This window comes from Bactrocera tryoni, unplaced genomic scaffold, assembly GCF_016617805.1.
Source record: "Bactrocera tryoni isolate S06 unplaced genomic scaffold, CSIRO_BtryS06_freeze2 scaffold_7, whole genome shotgun sequence".
In the NCBI taxonomy this organism is placed as follows: Eukaryota; Metazoa; Arthropoda; class Insecta; order Diptera; family Tephritidae; genus Bactrocera; species Bactrocera tryoni.
In genome coordinates, this window is record NW_024396366.1 from 7,607,617 (window position 1) to 7,628,301 (window position 20,685).

At 35.7% G+C, this 20,685-nt stretch overlaps 1 protein-coding gene across 1 annotated transcript in view; it reads right to left on the bottom strand.

The window, feature by feature from the left end:
- Positions 1 to 6,993: 6,993 nt before the first annotated feature.
- Positions 6,994 to 20,685, bottom strand: part of LOC120781434 — a 71,768-nt gene continuing 58,076 nt past the window's right edge. Inside the window, exons 2-4 of the mRNA XM_040113654.1 lie at positions 7,453 to 7,665; positions 7,232 to 7,388; positions 6,994 to 7,155 (exon numbers count right to left, since the gene is read on the bottom strand). Of these exons, the coding sequence (XP_039969588.1) occupies positions 7,040 to 7,155; positions 7,232 to 7,388; positions 7,453 to 7,665 (486 nt within the window). The 3' untranslated portion in view covers positions 6,994 to 7,039. The remainder of the gene's footprint in view (positions 7,156 to 7,231; positions 7,389 to 7,452; positions 7,666 to 20,685) is intronic.

Sequence of the window (20,685 nt, forward strand, 5' to 3'; positions counted from 1 at the left end):
AACGATTGGACTGATTTCAATGATATTTTAGAACGATCTTCAGGATGGTCTAGGGCGTTTTCCTGTAAAGTTTGATGGTGATCGAATTTTTTTATGTATGTACATACCTATTTTTATGCGCATTCTTATTTAGATTTTTAAGTACATGTACGCTGTCGCTAATTTTCGCTAACTCTCTGTACTTTTGCTTTCAACAACGGAACAGTTGAACGGACGTAGGCATGGAGGGGTCAGAGGCGAAATGCCACATTATTATATTAGTTGTTTTTTTATTAATCGATTTTCTTTAAAACCTTTTAAAATTAGTATAAATTTATGTATATTTTTAATTTTACGTAAATATTATTATATTACGTAAGTAAGCTGTAAGATATCAATATTTCTCAAAGGAAATTAAGCTTAATTATAATAGAATAAACTCCTCCATTGAAAGGCCTCTGTTCATGGAAGTAACGGCGAATTTGCGCGAAGACGGGGCGGAGAAAAAAACAGAGCTCTGGCAAAACATTGGAAAAAGTAATTGACAACTTGCCGAAAAATATACATTTTAGCTCGCGTACATATGACGCTGCATTGTGCACATCGCCGCGAAGTTTACAAGTTTCTATGATCGACATCTCGCGACAACGTCGGGTTGACACTTTTGTTCATTTTGCAATGGTTTATTATTCAAAATTGACTTATGCTCTTTTCAAGTACTACGATTTTTTGATTGCACTGCATTTTCATAGCCTTGAATATATAAAATGGGCAAATTCGAAAAACTGAAATTATAATTAAATTAAACTAAATGATTATGTGGCAGGCTACAGGAATTCATATAAAGGGCAATTTTATACTTTAATACCATGTATAGAAGAAAAATAAATAAATTAACTAAATTTTGACAGTCGGCAATGAGCCACGTTTACACTTTTCTTTTTGAAGTGAACATCAGAAGATTCTTCGATTTCTGGGCAACATGCATATACGGGGTTTCCAGGCTATTGTTCTTTTTAATTTTATTGAAACTTTTTTTATTACATTTTTCTTTAAATTCTTTTTGTTATCCTCGAGCATTTAAGGGGAAGTCTCATATGAAATCGAATTGTGGTTGAAAGAAGCGCACAGAAAAAAATGGCAGAGTTATGAACGAAAGCACTTGACAACGCGGAACGCTCTCGTTCCTTATGAATAAATTTGATTTCGTTGTGTTTATTTAGATGCCCAATTTAGCATTTAATTTTTGTGATAAATCACTTACACTAGCATCTTTAATTGTATCCAATATATTGTGGAGCACACATTATTGATTGAACCAAAATAAAAAACCACTTTATACACCTTGGTTTTTTTAAGAATTTTATTTATAAAATAAATTTATACTTAAAAATGTTGTACAAAAATAGTGATTTGCCGGAGCTGGCGATCGAGGTTCCTTGAATCGAGGGTGAATAGCGAGATGTTGATGCGGTGCAGCGTATAAGCGAATCTCTTGTAGCCGGAAGTTAATGTGCGCAGTGTATCGAACGAATTAATTGGAACGAATTGTATGAGACGAATGTGAATGTGCGGCTTGTGAAGATCAAATTGTCTGCGTTCCCTTTAGCCCATCCTTTTTGTTGAGTGGATTGATTGATGTGGAAGGGTGGTGAGTTGTGTTGAGTGATATCAGCTGTGGTGAATTGCGCTGTTGTATTAGGATGCGCCAGTTTTACCGGGTAAAGGGGGTGGATGCTTAACTTATTTAAACATCCTGGGCCCCCTAGGCGAATATTTTGCCTAGCTTTATATATATAATCTGGGGCATGTAATTCGGCTTACTATTGGTGGAGTAGCCGAGGCCGCAGAATATTAGCTGTAAGAAGCAATTTTGGTTTTAATACCCAATTGTATTTGTGTAAATATGTGTGCTTGAGGTAATAATTGATTTTGCGTGTTTTGACGACTTATTGTATTAGTATACCAAAAAAGTTGTTTGCTTTTATTAATTTTATTAACGGTTATTTACAATTTATTATTGAAGTTATACTTCTTATACGAGTTCGGAAAAGGTTGCGATAGATTCAGGTTGCACAACCTTGCTCAATATGAATCTACGCAACCTTGCTCAATATGAATCTACGCAACCCCTTGCTCAATATGAATCTACGCAACCTTGTCTGCGAAGATGTTCGAGCAGCAAGCGAAGCGGTGACAATCGGCGATCGTTTGTTCGTTTCTTTCGGCACAGCTCGGCTTTTCTACCAACAACACAATGTTGCTATGCTTATGCTGTTGTTGTTTTTGTAGAACAATGTTTCAATTTTTGGTTGGTGACATATTCAATTAAAAATAAATTCTGTTGGGATTCGAACCTACGTACCTACGTGCTCGTCGTAACTTTTGAAGCGCTTACCACCTCGACCACCATTGACTCCTGTATTGTGTTGTCCTAATTATGGATTGGTTATGCATGAAAGAAATATACAATGGATCGCCGATTGTTACCTCTTTCCTTGCTGCTGCTGCGCATATGTATGTTTGTATGCTTGTTCATTATTGAAGTTATTCTGCTTTTTCTTTCCTTTGTCTTTCATTTCTGCGAATTCTCAACTATTTTATGTACCCTTTTGTTGAAATACCCTGCGTTGGTCCATTTTTTGGAAATCGACCCGCGATGACGAGGTATATCGTTTTTATCTGACAGCGTGAGGTTTAAGAAGTTCATTTCTAATTTTGTCTTGTGGCATATTAGAAATGATGTTTCTTCGGAAATCGTTCGCCCTTACAACTAATAAAACGACTTCTGAGTGGTGATTTAATGAATGAATTCCTTTTGGTTGAAATGCTCTGCGTTGGCCGTTGAAAAGTTAAGACTATACTTCTCAGGATCATTCATTTCTTCAAAGAAATTAATGACCTTTAGAAATATGCATATTTGCAATATTTCGTTGTCATTTCCATATTCGTAGCAATAGAATTTCTATGTCATAAGTAAAATAATGGCCGCCGATTGTCACCGCTTGCCGTTGTAGCAGCTTCGCCTACAAACAGGTGTAAATATGTAAGTATGTATACGTATGATCGTGAATACATATCGACGCAGATTTTTGCGAGAAGCACCAGAAAGTTGTGCAATTTATGATTTTTAGCTTTTGCCATCGTCGCGAAAAGACGACTTGTTGGCAAAGGCATGCTCGGGGAGATAATAAATTATAATATATTTATAAAATGTGAATTTAAGTTTTCTAGTTTTCTTTCATACAAAATGATATGCATTTCTTAGAATATCGGTTTGGCATACCGTTGGTTTATTATACGCTTTTTCGGTATTAACGGCAATTGTTTGGATTGTATTTATTCTCGGCTTATGAAAGACAGTAACTCCACGCCTGGTCAGATATGGCCAGAATGGGTACTCCTTAGCCCTGGTATTAGGACTGTGACAATGGAGGGATCTTGCGAGAGTGTGGCCGGTAATTGCGAACTGCTTAATTTAGAATTATAATTTTTTAAGTGACCTCTGCTTTTGTTAGTTTTTTTATTTATTCTATTTGAGAATTTAGGAAACTATTTATTAAGCAATATTCTATGAGAAGTGTCGATTTTCTATCCCTTTGAGACAGTTTTGTTATACATTGTGTTTAGGTGCGTGTGCATTAATTTGGCAAGTAGTAGCGCGCCATATATTTAGCTCCAGATTTTTGAATCAGGATTTTGTATCATTTTTGGTGAAAGCCATCCTGCGGGGTCGAAAAGTTACATATCTTTGTGTTTTTGCTGCCAATTCTCGTGGAGTGTTGGAAAATCGTGGCTTGAGTGGTAGTAGTACGACGTACCGGCCATTATTTGATCCAGTAGTTGTGGCTTTAGAGAAGTTCGCACAATACTGATCTTTTATAGTTTTGTTTGCTAATGGAAGTTTCTTTAACTTTTGCGATTTACTTAATTGTGAATTAAGGTTTTTGTTCTCAACCTAAGTTGGTCTGGTGGTAACTGGTTTTATAACTAGTCCACTTTGTGCTTCGCTATGCAGCGTTTGAACTTTTTGTGCCTTTGAGCAACATGGTGTCTCTTGGCAATTTTCGAATTTTGGGTTTCGGGATTTGCTTTTGCAATTAAACCCGTGGTTCTTTGTGAATAAGCACTTCTTTGGGGTGAGGTGGGATATCTGCTGTAATGAAGCATTGAGTTGTGTCTTTTGTGACAATAGAAGCAATTATATTTGCTTTTGCAATTTTTAAGATTGTGTGTATGGGACAAGCAGTTTGTACAGAGTCTTTTTGATCTGACAAAGTTGTTCCTTTCGTTAATGTTTAATTTTTTAAACTTCTCGCAAGTTTTAAGCTTATGCTCTCTTGTGCATAGTTCGCATTACGTATGTTTTCTTTGTTCGGATGTGAATGATTTTGTTTTGTTAAAAATTTTGTTTGATTTGTTTTTGCTTCTAGCTTGGGGTCTATTTAAGCTTCCATTTTGGCCGCGTTTATTCTTAGTTTTGTTTATTTTTTCTTCTAACCTTTCCGCAATTTCATATTGGGTGGTGAGAAAATCTTTCATTTGTTGCCACGTTGGGCACTTTTTTCGTGATGAGAGCGACTGCTGCCATAGAAATAACGACTTTTCTGGTAATGCGGCGGTGCAAATGTTTACCAGAATTGGGTCCCAGCTGTCTGTGGGAATATTTAGTGTCGATAGAATCGACAAACAATTTGAAACAGTGGATTCTAGTTTGATGAATTCTACACTTGTTCCTTTCTTAATTTTTGGGAAGTTCATTAGTGTCGTTACTTGCTTATCAACCAGTATTCTGTCGTTTTCATATCTAGCTTTTAGAGCTTCCCAAGCCAAATTGAAATTGCCGTCATTTAATGCGAACTGTTTGACTGTTTCGCCTGCTTGACCTTTAGTTTTGTATCGGAGGTGATACAATTTTTGCACATGTGATAATTGAGGATGGTTTATGTACACGGCCTTCATAACCTCCGTAAAAGGTTTCTGTGTCACATGCAGGCAGCTCGAGGTAGATGCCTGAACTTGCCTCTTGACTGTCTATTTGTGGCAGCACTTCTCTACTGTGGGGAGTAGGTGCAATTGCTTTTACTAGCTTTAATTGATCGGAGACCATAGCTTTCGTTTCTTCATACTGGTCTAAACAGTTTTCGTATATTGCGTAAGCCGAGGATTTGAAATTGTGTGTATCTGAATCGTCAGAATCTAGAATGGCGTCATGAGCCGCTTGGAGGCGAGTCCTAAAATTTTTAAGGTTTGGGCTTTTTATTTCTAATGACGATTCAGAGTTCTCATGAATCGGTGAAAAGGCAAATCTAGTGCAGTATCGTAATATACTGTCACTCTGTGAAATAAATTGAACAACCTGTTTTGAGCGTGTAGCTCCTGCAGGTGTATTTTGATTTGTGTTATTATGAACCATTTCTATTTATTTGCAAAATAATAATATTTATTTATTTTATTTTAGTTTTAAGTTTGCAAATATCAGTACTTTTAATTTATAACCATCTTTTACGTCCGTATGTTAGTATTTGGGTACACCCTAATACTTGGACTTGTATGTATGTATGCATGTGCTTATGAAGGGTACTTATGTTTTGTGCAATTGAGAGCTCGCTGAAGAGATCAATGCGCTATTTACATAAGCAGGCATGGGCAAAGTCTTAGCAGGTGCTAAAAGAGCGTAAGCTATCGTATACGTACACAGACCGATTGTCACTAACACGCACAAGCGAAGAGCGTAAAACGAGCACTTACGATGGAACAAAGCGATGTTAAAATCAGTCTGCAATCAGAAGTTGAACTGAGCAGGTTGATGCGCACGAGTTTGGAAAAATATTGATGAAAATAAATATCCTATTTTAAAAAACGAAATTTATAAGTTGTACTCAATGTTTGGAACCACATATATTTGCGAATCTGCGTTTTCTGCTATGGTATACATAAAGAATTCCTATAGAACAAGGCTTTCAGATAAACATTTAGAAGACCTGCTTAGAATAAAGGTAGCAAATTTTGATATAAATTATGACGACCTTCTTAAATTTATTACAGAATGAACTCTTTTTTTTTTTGACACTCGGATAATTGTTTGAAATTAACTGACCTCTTGAAATGTGTATTCATAATATTTCATATTATAATAGCTTTCATTTTCTAATAGCTTTAACTTTATTGAAGTTTCGTTATATATTTAAAATATTCGATGAATTCAAATATAGATTTATATATTCTTTTCATATACAAATTTAATTTATTTTTAAGTTTTTAAATGAATTAGATTACTAATTTATAATTAACTAATAACTTAAATTTTATTCTTGCTTGAAATGAAAAATAATTATATTTTATATTCAATGGTTTGTGCACATATTCTTAAAAATGTGCATATGTATATATATACGTATTCGTAGCATTGCGGCTTCGTGCGACATAGACCTGCTCGTTCGACATCTGCAAGCAGACTGATTATTTTTGGTTGCTGGTACGCTTGGTCCCACAGTAAGCGCACTAACACAATCTCATTTTGTGATGCTTGTTTGATTGTGATGGTGCCCATCCCCCCAGTTAGAACAGTGCCGGTCATGTTACCTAGTGACATGCCGGTAACGCGTGCCGGTTTAATTGTCACACTTTCCTATCACGTTCTTAAGGGCGAATCAAAAAACCTCCCAAAACTTTTGTATACATGTGATTTTTTATCACCTTCTTGAGCACACATTTTCTGCTACAATAAAACTATATCCTCGCTACTCACACTTTAGTTAAATTTAAGGCAAACGGGGAAAACTGGTTCCAGGGAAGCGCGACGCTGCATGCTATACTAGCCTAGTGGTTAAACGCACGGCTTGGTATTCCGTGAGACTCGAGTTCGAATCTCAAAATAAAAGATTTTTTATTTTTTTTAATTTTTAATTTTTTTTCAAATTATTTTTAACCAAAATTACATTAAAGTTTAAATTAAAATAAATATTTCATTATTAATTCAATTGCTGCTTTGCAATGCTATCTTAAAATCTTATAATATCAGAAATACATATAACTTTTTATTAAATATTTAAAGGGTTCACTCCTCAGTTTTCCTCTTCCTATAAATTCTTTGTTTGTGCCTATGGTGGCTCATTTCAATGGCTTTTCGAACTTGTTTTTTGAACATTGCCAATCCATACGTTATGAATGAATCTATAAAAAAACATAATGAAAATTACAAATTAAAACAAATAATTGTAAGTAAAATTAAATAAAAAACAGAATTTACCGTATAAAATGTTGGAAACCAGCAGGAATTTGGAGAGAGGTTGCTTCCCACCTCTACCGTCCCAGTTACATAAATAAAGAAGTTCATCAGTGTACAGACTTCGCAACACATCATGTACACTATCTGAAGTACCTTTTATCCTCAAAACGAATTGTTTCTGTAAATAAAAATAGTTTGTAAAAACTGAATTGTTTATTGAAAAAAGTTTATATATTACTTACCGTTGTAGCAGCAAATTCGTCGCATTTCAATTTTTCGTCCATTTCCAAAGCTGCAGCAAGCGTATTTAATGGTAGGGTGGAAGCAATTTCGGTTTGAACGTTGTCGACATCTTCACCAGTCATTCGGCATACCGATTGATGAATTTTGCGGATGAGGACCTTGCATTCACGAACCGTTTTTTGCTGCGCCATTTCATCACTTTTGTGAATAATCTGAAAAAGAAACAAAGAGACATGTAGAGAAAAATAATAATGTATGCATATAGATTTTTGAATAATCTAAGACCATCTATTCCTATATCAAGTACAATGCTATCTTTTATTTCAAGGTGAGGAAATGAATTTTTCTCAAAATAATTTTGAATTCCTCTATATAAAAACGCTCCACTTGGAATGGTTTCAATATTAACCTTTTTTCTACTTGTACCTAATAGACTTTTTGCTGTTAAGGGCAAATCCACTAAACCTATTTTTCGCAAGGTTTGAAACAAATCAGTCACTGTATTGTGGTACACTCTATTGCGTAAAGCCCAAGCTTTTATTTCTTTGCATTTATCATTTTTCACTACAATATTCACATTGTCACTATTACTATCAATGGTATCTTGGCTATCATAATCATTTAAAGATATATCTACGGAGCTCAATTCTTCCACATTTGAGTCACTATCAGAATTCACATTAATACTACATATTTTGGCAAATTTGGAGGCACTGACATTAAAAGCCTTTTTTTCTCGGCTCATGCAAGCACTAAATGTATTTTTTTTAATATTAAAATTTACTCCGTTTACTCACCTTTTCAAATTATATATGTACCACTTTTATAATAACGTTTTTAATCACTTTTTTCATAAAATATAACCAAATTTAATTAGAATACAAATTTTTCACAATTTAACACGCGTGCCGAATTTCTTTTTCTTTGAATTCGAATTTTCGCAACGAATAAACGAATGTAAACAATCATGTTATCATGTTGTATACTTTTACATGCATCGTTTTCCATAAACAGTGGCAAGTCCGAAATCAGTTTGTCTTTTTTGTTTTGTTTTTATAGAAAAGATGTTGTGTGAAGAGCTTGTAATATAAAACAATCAAAAGGCACAGCGGATAGACTCTTTACGCAATTAAATGATTTGTGAGGGTGTGTTAGTAATAAGTAAAAATTGTGTAAATGTGTGGGAGTTTCGGTCAAGCAGGTTTTGCTGGGCCTGTACATCAGTATGCACGAATTGTTTGTGTGTTTATGAGTATGTTTTTCTTAAGCAATTGAGAGCTCGTTAGAGAGATCAATTTGCTTTTTGTACGCAATCCTGCTTGTTTTTGTTTGTCAAAGAACAAGAGGTATTGCCGGATAATTGCCAATGTGGACTTAGAATATGTATTAATATGTGGAGATTTCGTTTAGTGTCACAGGCAGATCCTTTGCCGTATGTACATATGTATATATATGTTTTTATATTTTCTTTGAAAAAGTAAGAGAGAGATTAAAAATTTGTATATGTGTGTATGCACATACATATATATGCAGATATAATATACATATTTATTTTTTTCCGTTTTTGTTGCATGCAATCGAGCCTAATGCTTTATGAAGTATAAGGAGGACTGCCGGAAATATGTTAGAATTAAATATTTGATTTTTTTTTGATAATTTGGTGTATTTTAAGAACACAAAGTTATTATTAATTTTTTTTTTTTTGATAAATTTTTGATAAAATTTTAATTTTTAGGCATCGACACGCATGTGTGCATAAATTAAATAAATAATGGACATAATACGCTCACTTGGTTACTTCAAGAGCTTTGTAGGTGTATACATGCATGTGCATATGTTGCCTTTATGCCGTCTGCGTTTTGTTCGTCTTCCTTTTTTTAACCCTTTTCTCCTTACGGTTAGTAGTCGCTTCCAGGTACACCTTCTATTTTGGTTTTTTAATATTTTTTTTTGTTATTGTGTATATTTGTTTTGGCACTTTTAGATTTCGCGCCCGATTTATGTTTTGTTCTTAGGTTTCGCGCGTCCGATTGTCTGTTTATGTTTGTTTTTGTACTCTACATTACTTTTTTGAGTTTTTGTTTTACTGATCGCGCCCGATTTATTTTTTTTTGTCTTTGTAAATTTTGCTTCTGTAAGTTTGTTTTATAACCGCGGTTTTTGTTATTGGATGTATGTATATATTTTTTCCGAGTCTTTTGATTTTTTGCTTTGTGTCTTATGTTTGAACATTTATTATTTTTTGTCACTCCACCGTGCTTTTGTTTTTGTTTTTGGAATGAAATTAATTTCCTTCTCGTTGTTTATATTTTTGTAATTGTCACCACTGAAATGTATGTATATGCATACCTTTGGGAGCTGCTCCACTCATTTTTATTTTTTTATATATAGTACATATGTATGTGTTCACTGCACTGTTTTGTTTTTGCATTGCACCCTTTTATTTGTTTTTTTTTGTTTTTTGTTTGTTATATACGTATGTACATATTGTTTTTGTGTTGTTCGCCACTGCACTTTACTGCACTGTACTGTTTTTTTTATTTTGTGTGGTTTTTTCGTCTGTACTTTTTTATAGTTTCTTTTTCTCAGCAAACTTTTTGTTTATTTATACGTATGTTTGTATGCATTAACATATATTTAGTATATCGAAGCACTGTTTTTGTCACCACACTTTTGTTCTGTTTGTTTTTTCTTTTTCAGAGTTGAGATTTATTTAAAATCCAATAATGCCTTTCTGTTAGGCTCGAAGCACCATGTTTATTTAGATGCCCAATTTAGCATTTAATTTTTGTGATAAATCACTTACACTAGCATCTTTAATTGTATCCAATATATTGTGGAGCACACCCTATCGATTGAACCAAAATAAAAAACCACTTTATACACCTTGGTTTTTTTTAAGAATTTTATTTATAAAATAAATTTATACTTAAAAATGTTTTACAAAAATAGTGATTTGCCGGAGCTGGCGATCGAGGTTCCGTGAATCGAGGGTGAATAGCGAGATGTTGACGCGGTGCAGCGTATAAGCGAATCTCTTGTAGCCGGAAGTTAATGTGCGCAGTGTATCGAACGAATTGATTGGAACGAATTGTATGAGACGAATGTTAATGTGCGGCTTGTGAAGATCAAATTGTCTGCGTTCCCTTTTGCCCATCCTTTTTGTTGAGTGGGTTGATTGATGTGGAAGGGTGGTGAGTTGTCTTGATTGATATCAGCTGTGGTGAATTGCGCTGTTGTATTAGGATGCGCCAGTTTTACCGGGTAGAGGGGGTGGATGCTCAACTCATTTAAACACGTTGTAATATTAAATACCAGGAAAATAAACACAGCTTGCTCCAATCTCAATGATGGTGCGTCTGTCCCTTTTTTGTCGCTTGCGCGAATGGTTGATTTTTTAGAAGTTGCATATTGAGGGCAATGTACATACATTCTTATGTATGAACGCTACAACCGATATATGTAAGTTAAATCGAAATAGTTAGAGTTTTCGGAATATTTAACACTTAAAATAACCATTTTTTGTAACTTTGTTTATTATTAGTTCATGTATGCTTAAATAAAGACGCGCGAAGCTATAACCTATATACAATTTGATTTAAAAGCAATATAAAAAAAATTTTAAATTAAAAATTTAATACTATTACATTTAAATTCATTTTTTTATTAATATAATTTTTTATATAAATATGTTGATTTGTATGTAGAATATGATACTTTAATTTTAATTTCAAAAGCGCCAATTTCCTCCTACATCCCACCAAATTGTAGTTAGCCATTACCACAAATCGTCATTAACCGAAAACCTATAAAGTGCCATATAATAACGGTACTGTTAAAAACTACTAAAATCGCAATAAATCAATAACTATCTACGCCAGAGCCTTCCGGGATGGCATTGGAGAGCTTTATAAGAGCCAGTGAGAAAATTGGACGATGGGCGTGGCACCGCTCACTTTTCGATATCTCGGAACCCGACCGACCGAATTTAGTACGGAGCATCGCTTTCATATTTTTATTTCATAGAACGAAAATGGGGACTACAACCATGCCTACTTTCCATATACCACAATTTTACAATCCTTTTGATTCTTTAACTTTCCAATACACAAATTAAGAAACCTTTAATATAATGGGATGAAACTTTGCACGATTAATGCCTCTAGTGTATGCCATCGTACGAACAAAAATTGTTCAAATCCAATCATACCTCTTCAAGCCCCTAGGTACCGAATATTTGGACTGCCAGTAACTATAGCTGACTTTTGATCAAAAATATCGATGATGAGATATATAATTGAAATTTGGTAAGTCTATATGTCAAAAATGGTGTGAATCGGGTATATACTCCCCGTAGCCCCCATATATGTACATACATATGTATGTACCTAATATAAAGATTTTCATCCAAGTGACTTTATACCACATACTATATATCGGCCGATATGTGAGTTATCTCCATGAAAATGAGAGAGTGAGTTTTACTCAAAACAGCGTAGTTTTGTGTTTAAAATAGATAAATTTCTGCGAAAACTTGACCTAGCCCCCATATAACTAATATTAGGATTTTCGAACCACCGGCTGAATTTAAAATATATATATGATTAGTTTTTTTAGTAAGTGACATGTTAGCAGCATATCGATACTACCCCAACTACATACAATGTTTTTTTGTTTTTCTAACAAACCTTATATGTATGCCAGTATAGGCGTTCATAAATATATGAACATGAAGACACAAATACATTAATACATAAAAATACACATGTAAGCAATAAATTAAATAAAAAGTATATACAGTCCCCTAATTGTCAAGTGCAATGGTAAGACTTACTCATAAAAATGTGAAAATCATTGTATATAAAAGAAAACTCATAAAATAGAGTATACATAATATTAGTATTACTATACAAAACATACATACTCCAAATATTAATGCATACAAGCAACAGATAAGAAAGTGTCAAGCATATGTACGTACATATGTGTATAAGTGCGTTAGATGCACTAATCTTAATAGCTGTAAAATATCATTGCGTTGGTATCTGAAGAAGATAAAAATAAAATACATATTTACACATGTGTATGTACATTAAGCATACACACATATACCTATGTACCTAGTTAAGAGATTAGAAGTAAGAAATGTATTGACGAAACTTTATACTTAGAATAAGCAAACATAAAAAACGCATACGCATATACAACAAAAACGCAAAAGCAAAAAAAATGAATCAACAAAACAAGAAATAAATTTTAATAAAGAATTTCAGAGTCAAACGTGAACTCTCACAGTACGGATTAAAAATAAGTGTTTTTCTGTACAATAGGAGTTATATCGGGTGATTTTTTAAGAGCTTGATAACTTTTTTAAAAAAAAAAACGCATAAAATTTGCAAAATCTCATCGGTTCTTTATTTGAAACGTTAGATTGGTTCATGACATTTACTTTTTGAAGATAATTTCATTTTAAATGTTGACCGCGGCTGCGTCTTAGGTGGTCCATTCGAAAGTCCAATTTGGGCAACTTTTTCGAGCATTTCGGCCGGAATAGCCCGAATTTCTTCGGAAATGTTGTCTTCCAAAGCTGGAATAGTTGCTGGCTTATTTCTGTAGACTTTAGACTTGACGTAGCCCCACAAAAAATAGTCTAAAGGCGTTAAATCGCATGATCTTGGTGGCCAACTTACGGGTCCATTTCTTGAGATGAATTGTTCTCCGAAGTTTTCCCTCAAAATGGCCATAGAATCGCGAGCTGTGTGGCATGTAGCGCCATCTTGTTGAAACCACATGTCAACCAAGTTCAGTTCTTCCATTTTTGGCAACAAAAAGTTTGTTAGCATCGAACGATAGCGATCGCCATTCACCGTAACGTTGCGTCCAACAGCATCTTTGAAAAATACGGTCCAATGATTCCACCAGCGTACAAACCACACCAAACAGTGCATTTTTCGGGATGCATGGGCAGTTGGCCACCAAGATCATGCGATTTAACGCCTTTAGACTATTTTTTGTGGGGCTACGTCAAGGCTAAAGTCTACAGAAATAAGCCAGCAACTATTCCAGCTTTGGAAGACAACATTTCCGAAGAAATTCGGGCTATTCCGGCCGAAATGCTCGAAAAAGTTGCCCAAAATTGGACTTTCCGAATGGACCACTCTAAGACGCAGCCGCGGTCAACATTTAAATGAAATTATCTTCAAAAAGTAAATGTCATGAACCAATCTAACGTTTCAAATAAAGAACCGATGAGATTTTGCAAATTTTATGCGTTTTTTTTTAAAAAAAAGTTATCAAGCTCTTAAAAAATCACCCGATATATAGAATACTAGCGGGCCCGGTGCCTGCTTCGCACGGCAAAACAAAATAAGAAAAGAAACACACTTGTTTTTAATAAAGTTGGTTTTGTTCCCTATTATTCAACTTTTAATTCTAGTTACAATCTTAGACTATGTATCACTTAAACTATCTTAGAGCTCTTTCGTAGACAACATTTTTGGTTTTGCCATGAGTTGTTGTGTAGATAAAGAGAACTGAAGGCTTGCCAACACGTGAGCACGAAACATATAACTGGCCGTGTGAAAAGCAAGGATATTCTAAGTCAATTCCACACAATTCCAACGATTGCCCTTGCGCTTTATTTATCTTAATAGCAAATGCAAGACGTATTGGAAACTGTAGTCTTTTGAATTCAAAAATTAAATCTGATGGAATCATTGGAATTCGTGGAATCAATACATCTTCACCTTTAAACTTCCCCTTTAAAATTGTTGCTTCGATCAAATTGTTCATGACCTTTTTAACCGCTAATCTTGTCCCATTGCATAATCGTGGTTGATTTATATTTCGAAGCATAATAACGGGAGCACCCACTTTCAATTGTAAACGATGAGGTGGAAATCCGGGTAAATCCAATGAATTCAAAAATTCTGTCGGATAATTAACAGCGTCGTCTTGATTCGTAACCGTGTCAACTGATTGATATGTTACAACTTCGCCAGGAACATGGGTTAAAATGTCTGCATTCATTTGACCAACGTCTTTATTTTTAGCGGCCAGAATAGCTCTTTCAGCTAACCAATTATGATTGCGATAATTTTCTGCAATATTTGGAAAAACACTTGACACAGGCAATGTCTGACGAAAATCACCAGCCAACAGAATCAAAGCGCCACCAAATATCTGTTGATCATTACTACGCAAGTCTTGCAATGTCCTGTCTAACGCTTCCACTGATTTCTTATGGGCCATTGTACATTCATCCCATACTATTAATTTTCATTGTTGCAAGACTTTGCCCATTCCCGAATTTTTGGAAACATTACAGGTGGGATTTTCATTTACTACTTTCATATTCAGTGGTAATTTAAGTGCAGAATGGGCTGTCCGACCACCATCTAATAACGTCGCTGCTATTCCAGACGATGCAAGTGCCAATGCTATATTACTCTGTGATTTTATAGTCGCTAATAGCAGCAAATGCAATTCCTGACATGCTTGACGAAAAGTGTGACACCGTAGGCCGTTAACTCTTTTCAAATTCAATAAAGATGTAGGCCCACGACATGAATCAATAATAGACGCAAATAAAAACATTCAGCATGACTGGGATGCACTGTGTAGATACGTCCAATGGCATCACTTTCAAAAATGCCAGCATAACCTTGAACTGGTCTTCCTTGCTTACGTCTGTTGCATTTCTTTCCAGATGCATTCCAAGTGTAATATGTTGGTACTTGTGAATAAAGCAATGTTTTAGCAAATTGATCATTTTGACACAACTCGAAAAACGATAATAATGTAGTTGATGGTGGTCGCTCTGCAATTTGCTGTTCAGTATCAACTGTGAAGTATACACGTTGTCCATGTTCCAAATGTACTGACAAATGAATAACTGTCGGATTTCGATCATGAATTGGGAACGATAATATTCTCCAAACTGCCTCATTGCTACTGATATACCTTCCCATTTGATATTATGTTATTTCATCATTTCGGTTCTCTGCAACACCAAAAACAGCCATGTCGCTGTCTTTATTTATATACTTGCAGATGTATTTAATCGATTTAACAGAATTGCAATATTCTACATTGATATGAGCTTTGAATGCTTTTGATAGTATTGGCGAATAGGGGACAACCCACCTATTATCAACTGTAATATCTTGATTATTGACTCTTAGATTGATTAATTTGCCATTATCATCTGTTGAGCGTCGGCGATACAATGGGTAATCATCATTTCCATTAATTGTCTCGGAAATCAAATCTCTGTGATACCGCTTCGGGCATTTCCCATCTTTCATACATGGCGAATTAATATCTAGAACACCACATGGTCCATGAATCATACCTTTTGTAACAACATCAAATAAACCTGGATCGATTTCCTGATCAGGAATTTCTGCTAAGATGATGTCATCTATTTGATCGCTTGTTATTTTGTTGACTAACCATACCAAAATATGAGCATGTGGTAATCCGCTTTTTTGCCATTCCACCGAATACATCCAACATCGAACTTCGCCGAAAACTTGATGTTTAACAATAAAATCCATCAATGACTTCGCTTCTGTCTAAGTACTCGTGCAGTTATGTCGAGACGGTCTGTAGAAGATTGATAGCATCGCGGAGATGTACATACAAGTATATACTCTTCTGATCGCAGCTTCCGTTGATTGAATCGAATAAAGTTCAAACGCTCTGTTTCTATCTTTGCATACATGTCTACGACATATTGATGAAAGAGTTTCCGACATTTCAAAAAATGATTTTCCTGATTTTGTCGTATCATAATTCTATGTGCATAATAGTTCAGTTCAGTTATTCATAATAGCGCTGACATTTTTATTGACTTCACGTTCTGAAGAGAAAAAAAAAAAACAAATGGAAATTGAAATCATTTCATACTAATTCTTGTTAAACAAAATTGGAAGAGTATATTAAACACATCAAAAACTCACGTGGGTTTGCGGGATCTACCATTTTTAAATTAATAGAGTATCCATCTTCACCCCGACAAAAGAAAATTGGATACTGTAGGGCATCGTAAGAGCGATGTGTTTCACAAACACGTTGTAATTGATTATTTCTTCTACGCAATACAATGTCACGGGATTGAAACTCATCGCCAACAATCACCACAGCAACTTCATTATTTATAGGTGCATTAAATCTTCGTTCGTGTTCTCCGATTGGCTCCTTTGAAGTTGGTCGCCTTGTCGTGACGAAGGGGCTTAAGTAAGAGTAAAGTGTGCATCCCAAAGGAAACGCACTCTAATCTTACGAACTAAGAGGGGCACTTCATAATTCCCACAATAGTGATATGGATGAATAAACCCTTGGTTTTACGCCCATCTCCTATTGTGGATGTATGAGGATACCCGAACCAACACCACCCTAAGCCAAGGTGTCGAGGTACCCGTGCCGAGGGCTGAATGGTCAGCGGGGGGTAATAAATAGCTGATCGCGAACGGTCCCCTCGGATGCCCGGGCGAGGTCGGAGGTATAAAAGCCTTCTCTCCGCATACCGGCTCTGGGGACGAGTGACCAACCCTTTCCGGATTACTCGTGGGGCCAAATATGAACGGAAACAATAATTTAACAACAACAACAACATCAACTACAACAATCAAATTGACGACAACAGCAACGACTAAGGACATGAACTATCGGAATCCTATTACGGAATCCGAAGAGGACGAGCTACTTGCCTCCAGCCAGGAGACGAGTAAGAGTACTACCGGACATACCAACCAAAGTATACCGGTAGATACAGCAGTAAAAGCCCCTGATATAAGGGAGGAAGCGTCCACCTCCAAGGCTGCCATGAGCATCAACCAAAGTGCACTGGCGGCTAAAGGAGAAAACAGAAAGAAGCGCAAGAAATCCCAGAATCAGCTGAGAAAAAACCGCTACCAGAGGGCAGTCTTCATACTAGGGAAGATAGCCAAAGACCAGGCAGCCGGTACCCCAATTGATGAGGCTGAAACAAAGCGCCTCAAATCTATCGTAGAGGAATATGAAGGCTACCTGAAAAGGAAGCAATCACAACCTCAAGAAGAGAGCACGCGAGAGAGCACTTCTCAGAAGAGAAATCGCTCCACCACAGAAGTACCCGGAACTCAGCCCAAAAAACCGAGGCGGAGCGAAGGTGAACACAGGAGCACAACAACGGCAAGGCATTTCTGCGATGTTGCCAGAGATAGCCTGCAGGTGGCCATCATAGATGGAAATTCCTCCTCTCCGAGCACAATGCAGGAGAGATGGGTGGAGATCGACGTCAGATTGTCGAGTATGGTGCTAAGCTATGTACTCGACAATCCTGCGGGTCCTCTCCCGGAGTATGGCTCTTCTGAGACCCTCAGGGGCTACAGGGTCATCAAGTGCGCGGACCAGGCCTCGCTGGATTTCCTGACGGGTAGTGTTGCTAACATAAGCATCGCCTTTGTAGGCCTCCAATTGAGGCTTATACCCGCCAAGGACATTCCGAAGAGACCTCGTGCTCGCATTTGGTTACCCCCTCTAGAGGAGCCAGGCGAAAAACTCCTGCGGTGCATTAAGCTGCAGAACAAATCTATACCTAGTATAGATTAGTGGCAGCTAATCAAGGAGGAAAAACCGAATAAAGCAAGCAAGCCAATACTAGTGGCCATTTGTGATGAGTCCATTGAGGCTCTGAAGAAGACTGACTACAAAATCAGCTTCGGAATCCGCAAAGCCAGACTAAAAATATTCCAAGGCGACAAAGCGGCTGACGAAGACGACACGGAAGAGGTCGACGACGCCAGCCAGTTGCTAAAGAATGTGGGCATCGAAGAAACCCGAGATGCCCAATAACATAAGATGCGTTCAGATAAACCTGCAGCACTCGAAGAGTGCTACAGCGAATCTGACAACCCTCGCGAACGAGGGGGGCATCGACATCAGCCTAGTACAGGAGCCCTGGGTCAATGAAGATACCATTAAAAGGCTAAACAGCAGCAACCATAACCTGTTTTACACACGGAACAGAGGTAAACCTAGGTGTTTAAATGACTTAAGCATCTCCCCGCATGCACAGACCACTCTGCCTGGGAAAAACTGGCGCACCCTAGGACAACACCAACACACTCAGCCAGCGATCACCGCACGACGTCACCATACACCATCAACCTAACAAAAAGGAAATGGACAATCGCTTACGGACAATTCGCACGTCAACATTCGTCGCATACACTTCGCACCCCATTTTTCGTTGTTTTTTCGACAACCAACCCGCGCGCTGCACTTAACTTCGACTTCGACACTTCGACTGGATGCACAGCGTCTAATTTTTTTGGATACGTTTCATTTATTCGATCGTATCTGGGCATGTAGCGAATGCCTTTAAATACTTATCAAACATTTTTTATTATTCGGTGAAGTGTCAAAATTAATCTTTTTTAATAAATTAAATTGTTTTAAAAAATATAAGAGTACCTTTTTCTTGCCCCCGTCTAAACATGGTCCTTCGAGCCATAGTGAGAGGCACTATGGATTAGTGAAATAATTGAAACAAAAAATGAGAAAAATTTAAACAAAAAACCGAATTGTGTGGGGAACAAAATCCAAAAGAAAAAAAAACATAGTGCAGTGATCCAAATAAAGCAAAAAAAAAAAATAATAAAATCAACAAAGCAAATTAAAATATACTCATACTTATGTAATACAAAAGTAACAAGAAAGGTGATGTACAAACAACAAAACAACTACAAAGAAAATCAAAGCAAATACAAATTACAATACAAAAGTACATACATACACATGTGTGCATAACAAAAAACAAAAAACCAAATGAGTGCTGTGACAAAAAAAAAAGTGGAACGGCTCCCAAAAGATATGCTAATGTACATATATATCAAACTCTAAATCTGCAAAACCCAAAACAGAGGTGACAATTAGTTACCATTACAAAAATATAAACAACAAGAACGAAATTAATTTCGTTCCAAAAAACAAAAACAAACGGTGCGCGAAACTCCTAAACTAAAAATACAAAACATAAATAAATATAAAACAAACACTATTCGGGCGCGAAACCTAAAATCAAAAAGAATAAACAAAAACTAGAAACCGGACGCGGGCTAAACTTACCTAAATCTAACAACACGCACAAGGAGGTCAGCAGCAAGCAGATGGACACAGCATAGGAAATGGAACAAATCGAACAGGCATACTATACATAACCTTTTACCCTACAAAACTAAAGTTAGCGTATTCTGTTCATCTACTCTAACTTTATAATGCATATACTTATGTATGTAAAATTGGTAGTTTATATATACAATTAACGATGAAATAACGATTCCGTTAATTAGAAAATACGATTAACAAACATTTCGGGTTTAATTTTCGGGAAAACCCTGAAACTGTCTGGCATTATATATTGACATACATATATAACTAAATAATAACTTTTTGCTATTTATGCTAAGCAATAACTCTTCTGTTGGAAAAAAACAGTAAATAGGTTAAACAATTAAGCAAAAGAAAATTTAAAAACACAACCAGCATTATTAACAAACAAATCAAAATGCTAACATCCATACATACATATGTACAAGCTTATTGACACACGTTTGTATATAGCACATACAAACATATTCTATTATTTATATACATACATAAACTCAAAAGTGCATATGTAACTTTTTAACAAAGGATAATACCTTTTTCCCATTCCGTTTCTCGCTTTCTCAACTTTGCGAAAAAATAAGTACAAGTATACTCAAGCAAAAGGCATACCATCTGCCAAGTATATTAAAAACCAAAAACAAGATAAGTTTATTTACAAAGTGTATAGGGAAGAATACCTGCAAATTTCCCACTTCGCTTTCGCGCTCTTTTCCCAGTGCGAACATATGTATGTACATACATATGTATGTATATACATATGTATACATTTATTGCACATATAATCATACGGGATAGAAACAGCCTGTGATAACATACCCTACACTGGGTAATTATAATTATTGAATTTACTTAATTTTCAAAGAAAAAGTTCTCGTAATTTCCGTAAATAACTAAACGGAACGATAATTAAATCACAAAATACGTTAATTGGGGTAAATATAAAAATAAATATAAAAATAACAGTATCACAAAATATAAATAAGTTTATGAACACTATATACACATCAATATATTATTGGTACTTCTACAATCCTATACATAACTACATTCAAAGCCCACATTGGCAATTATACGGC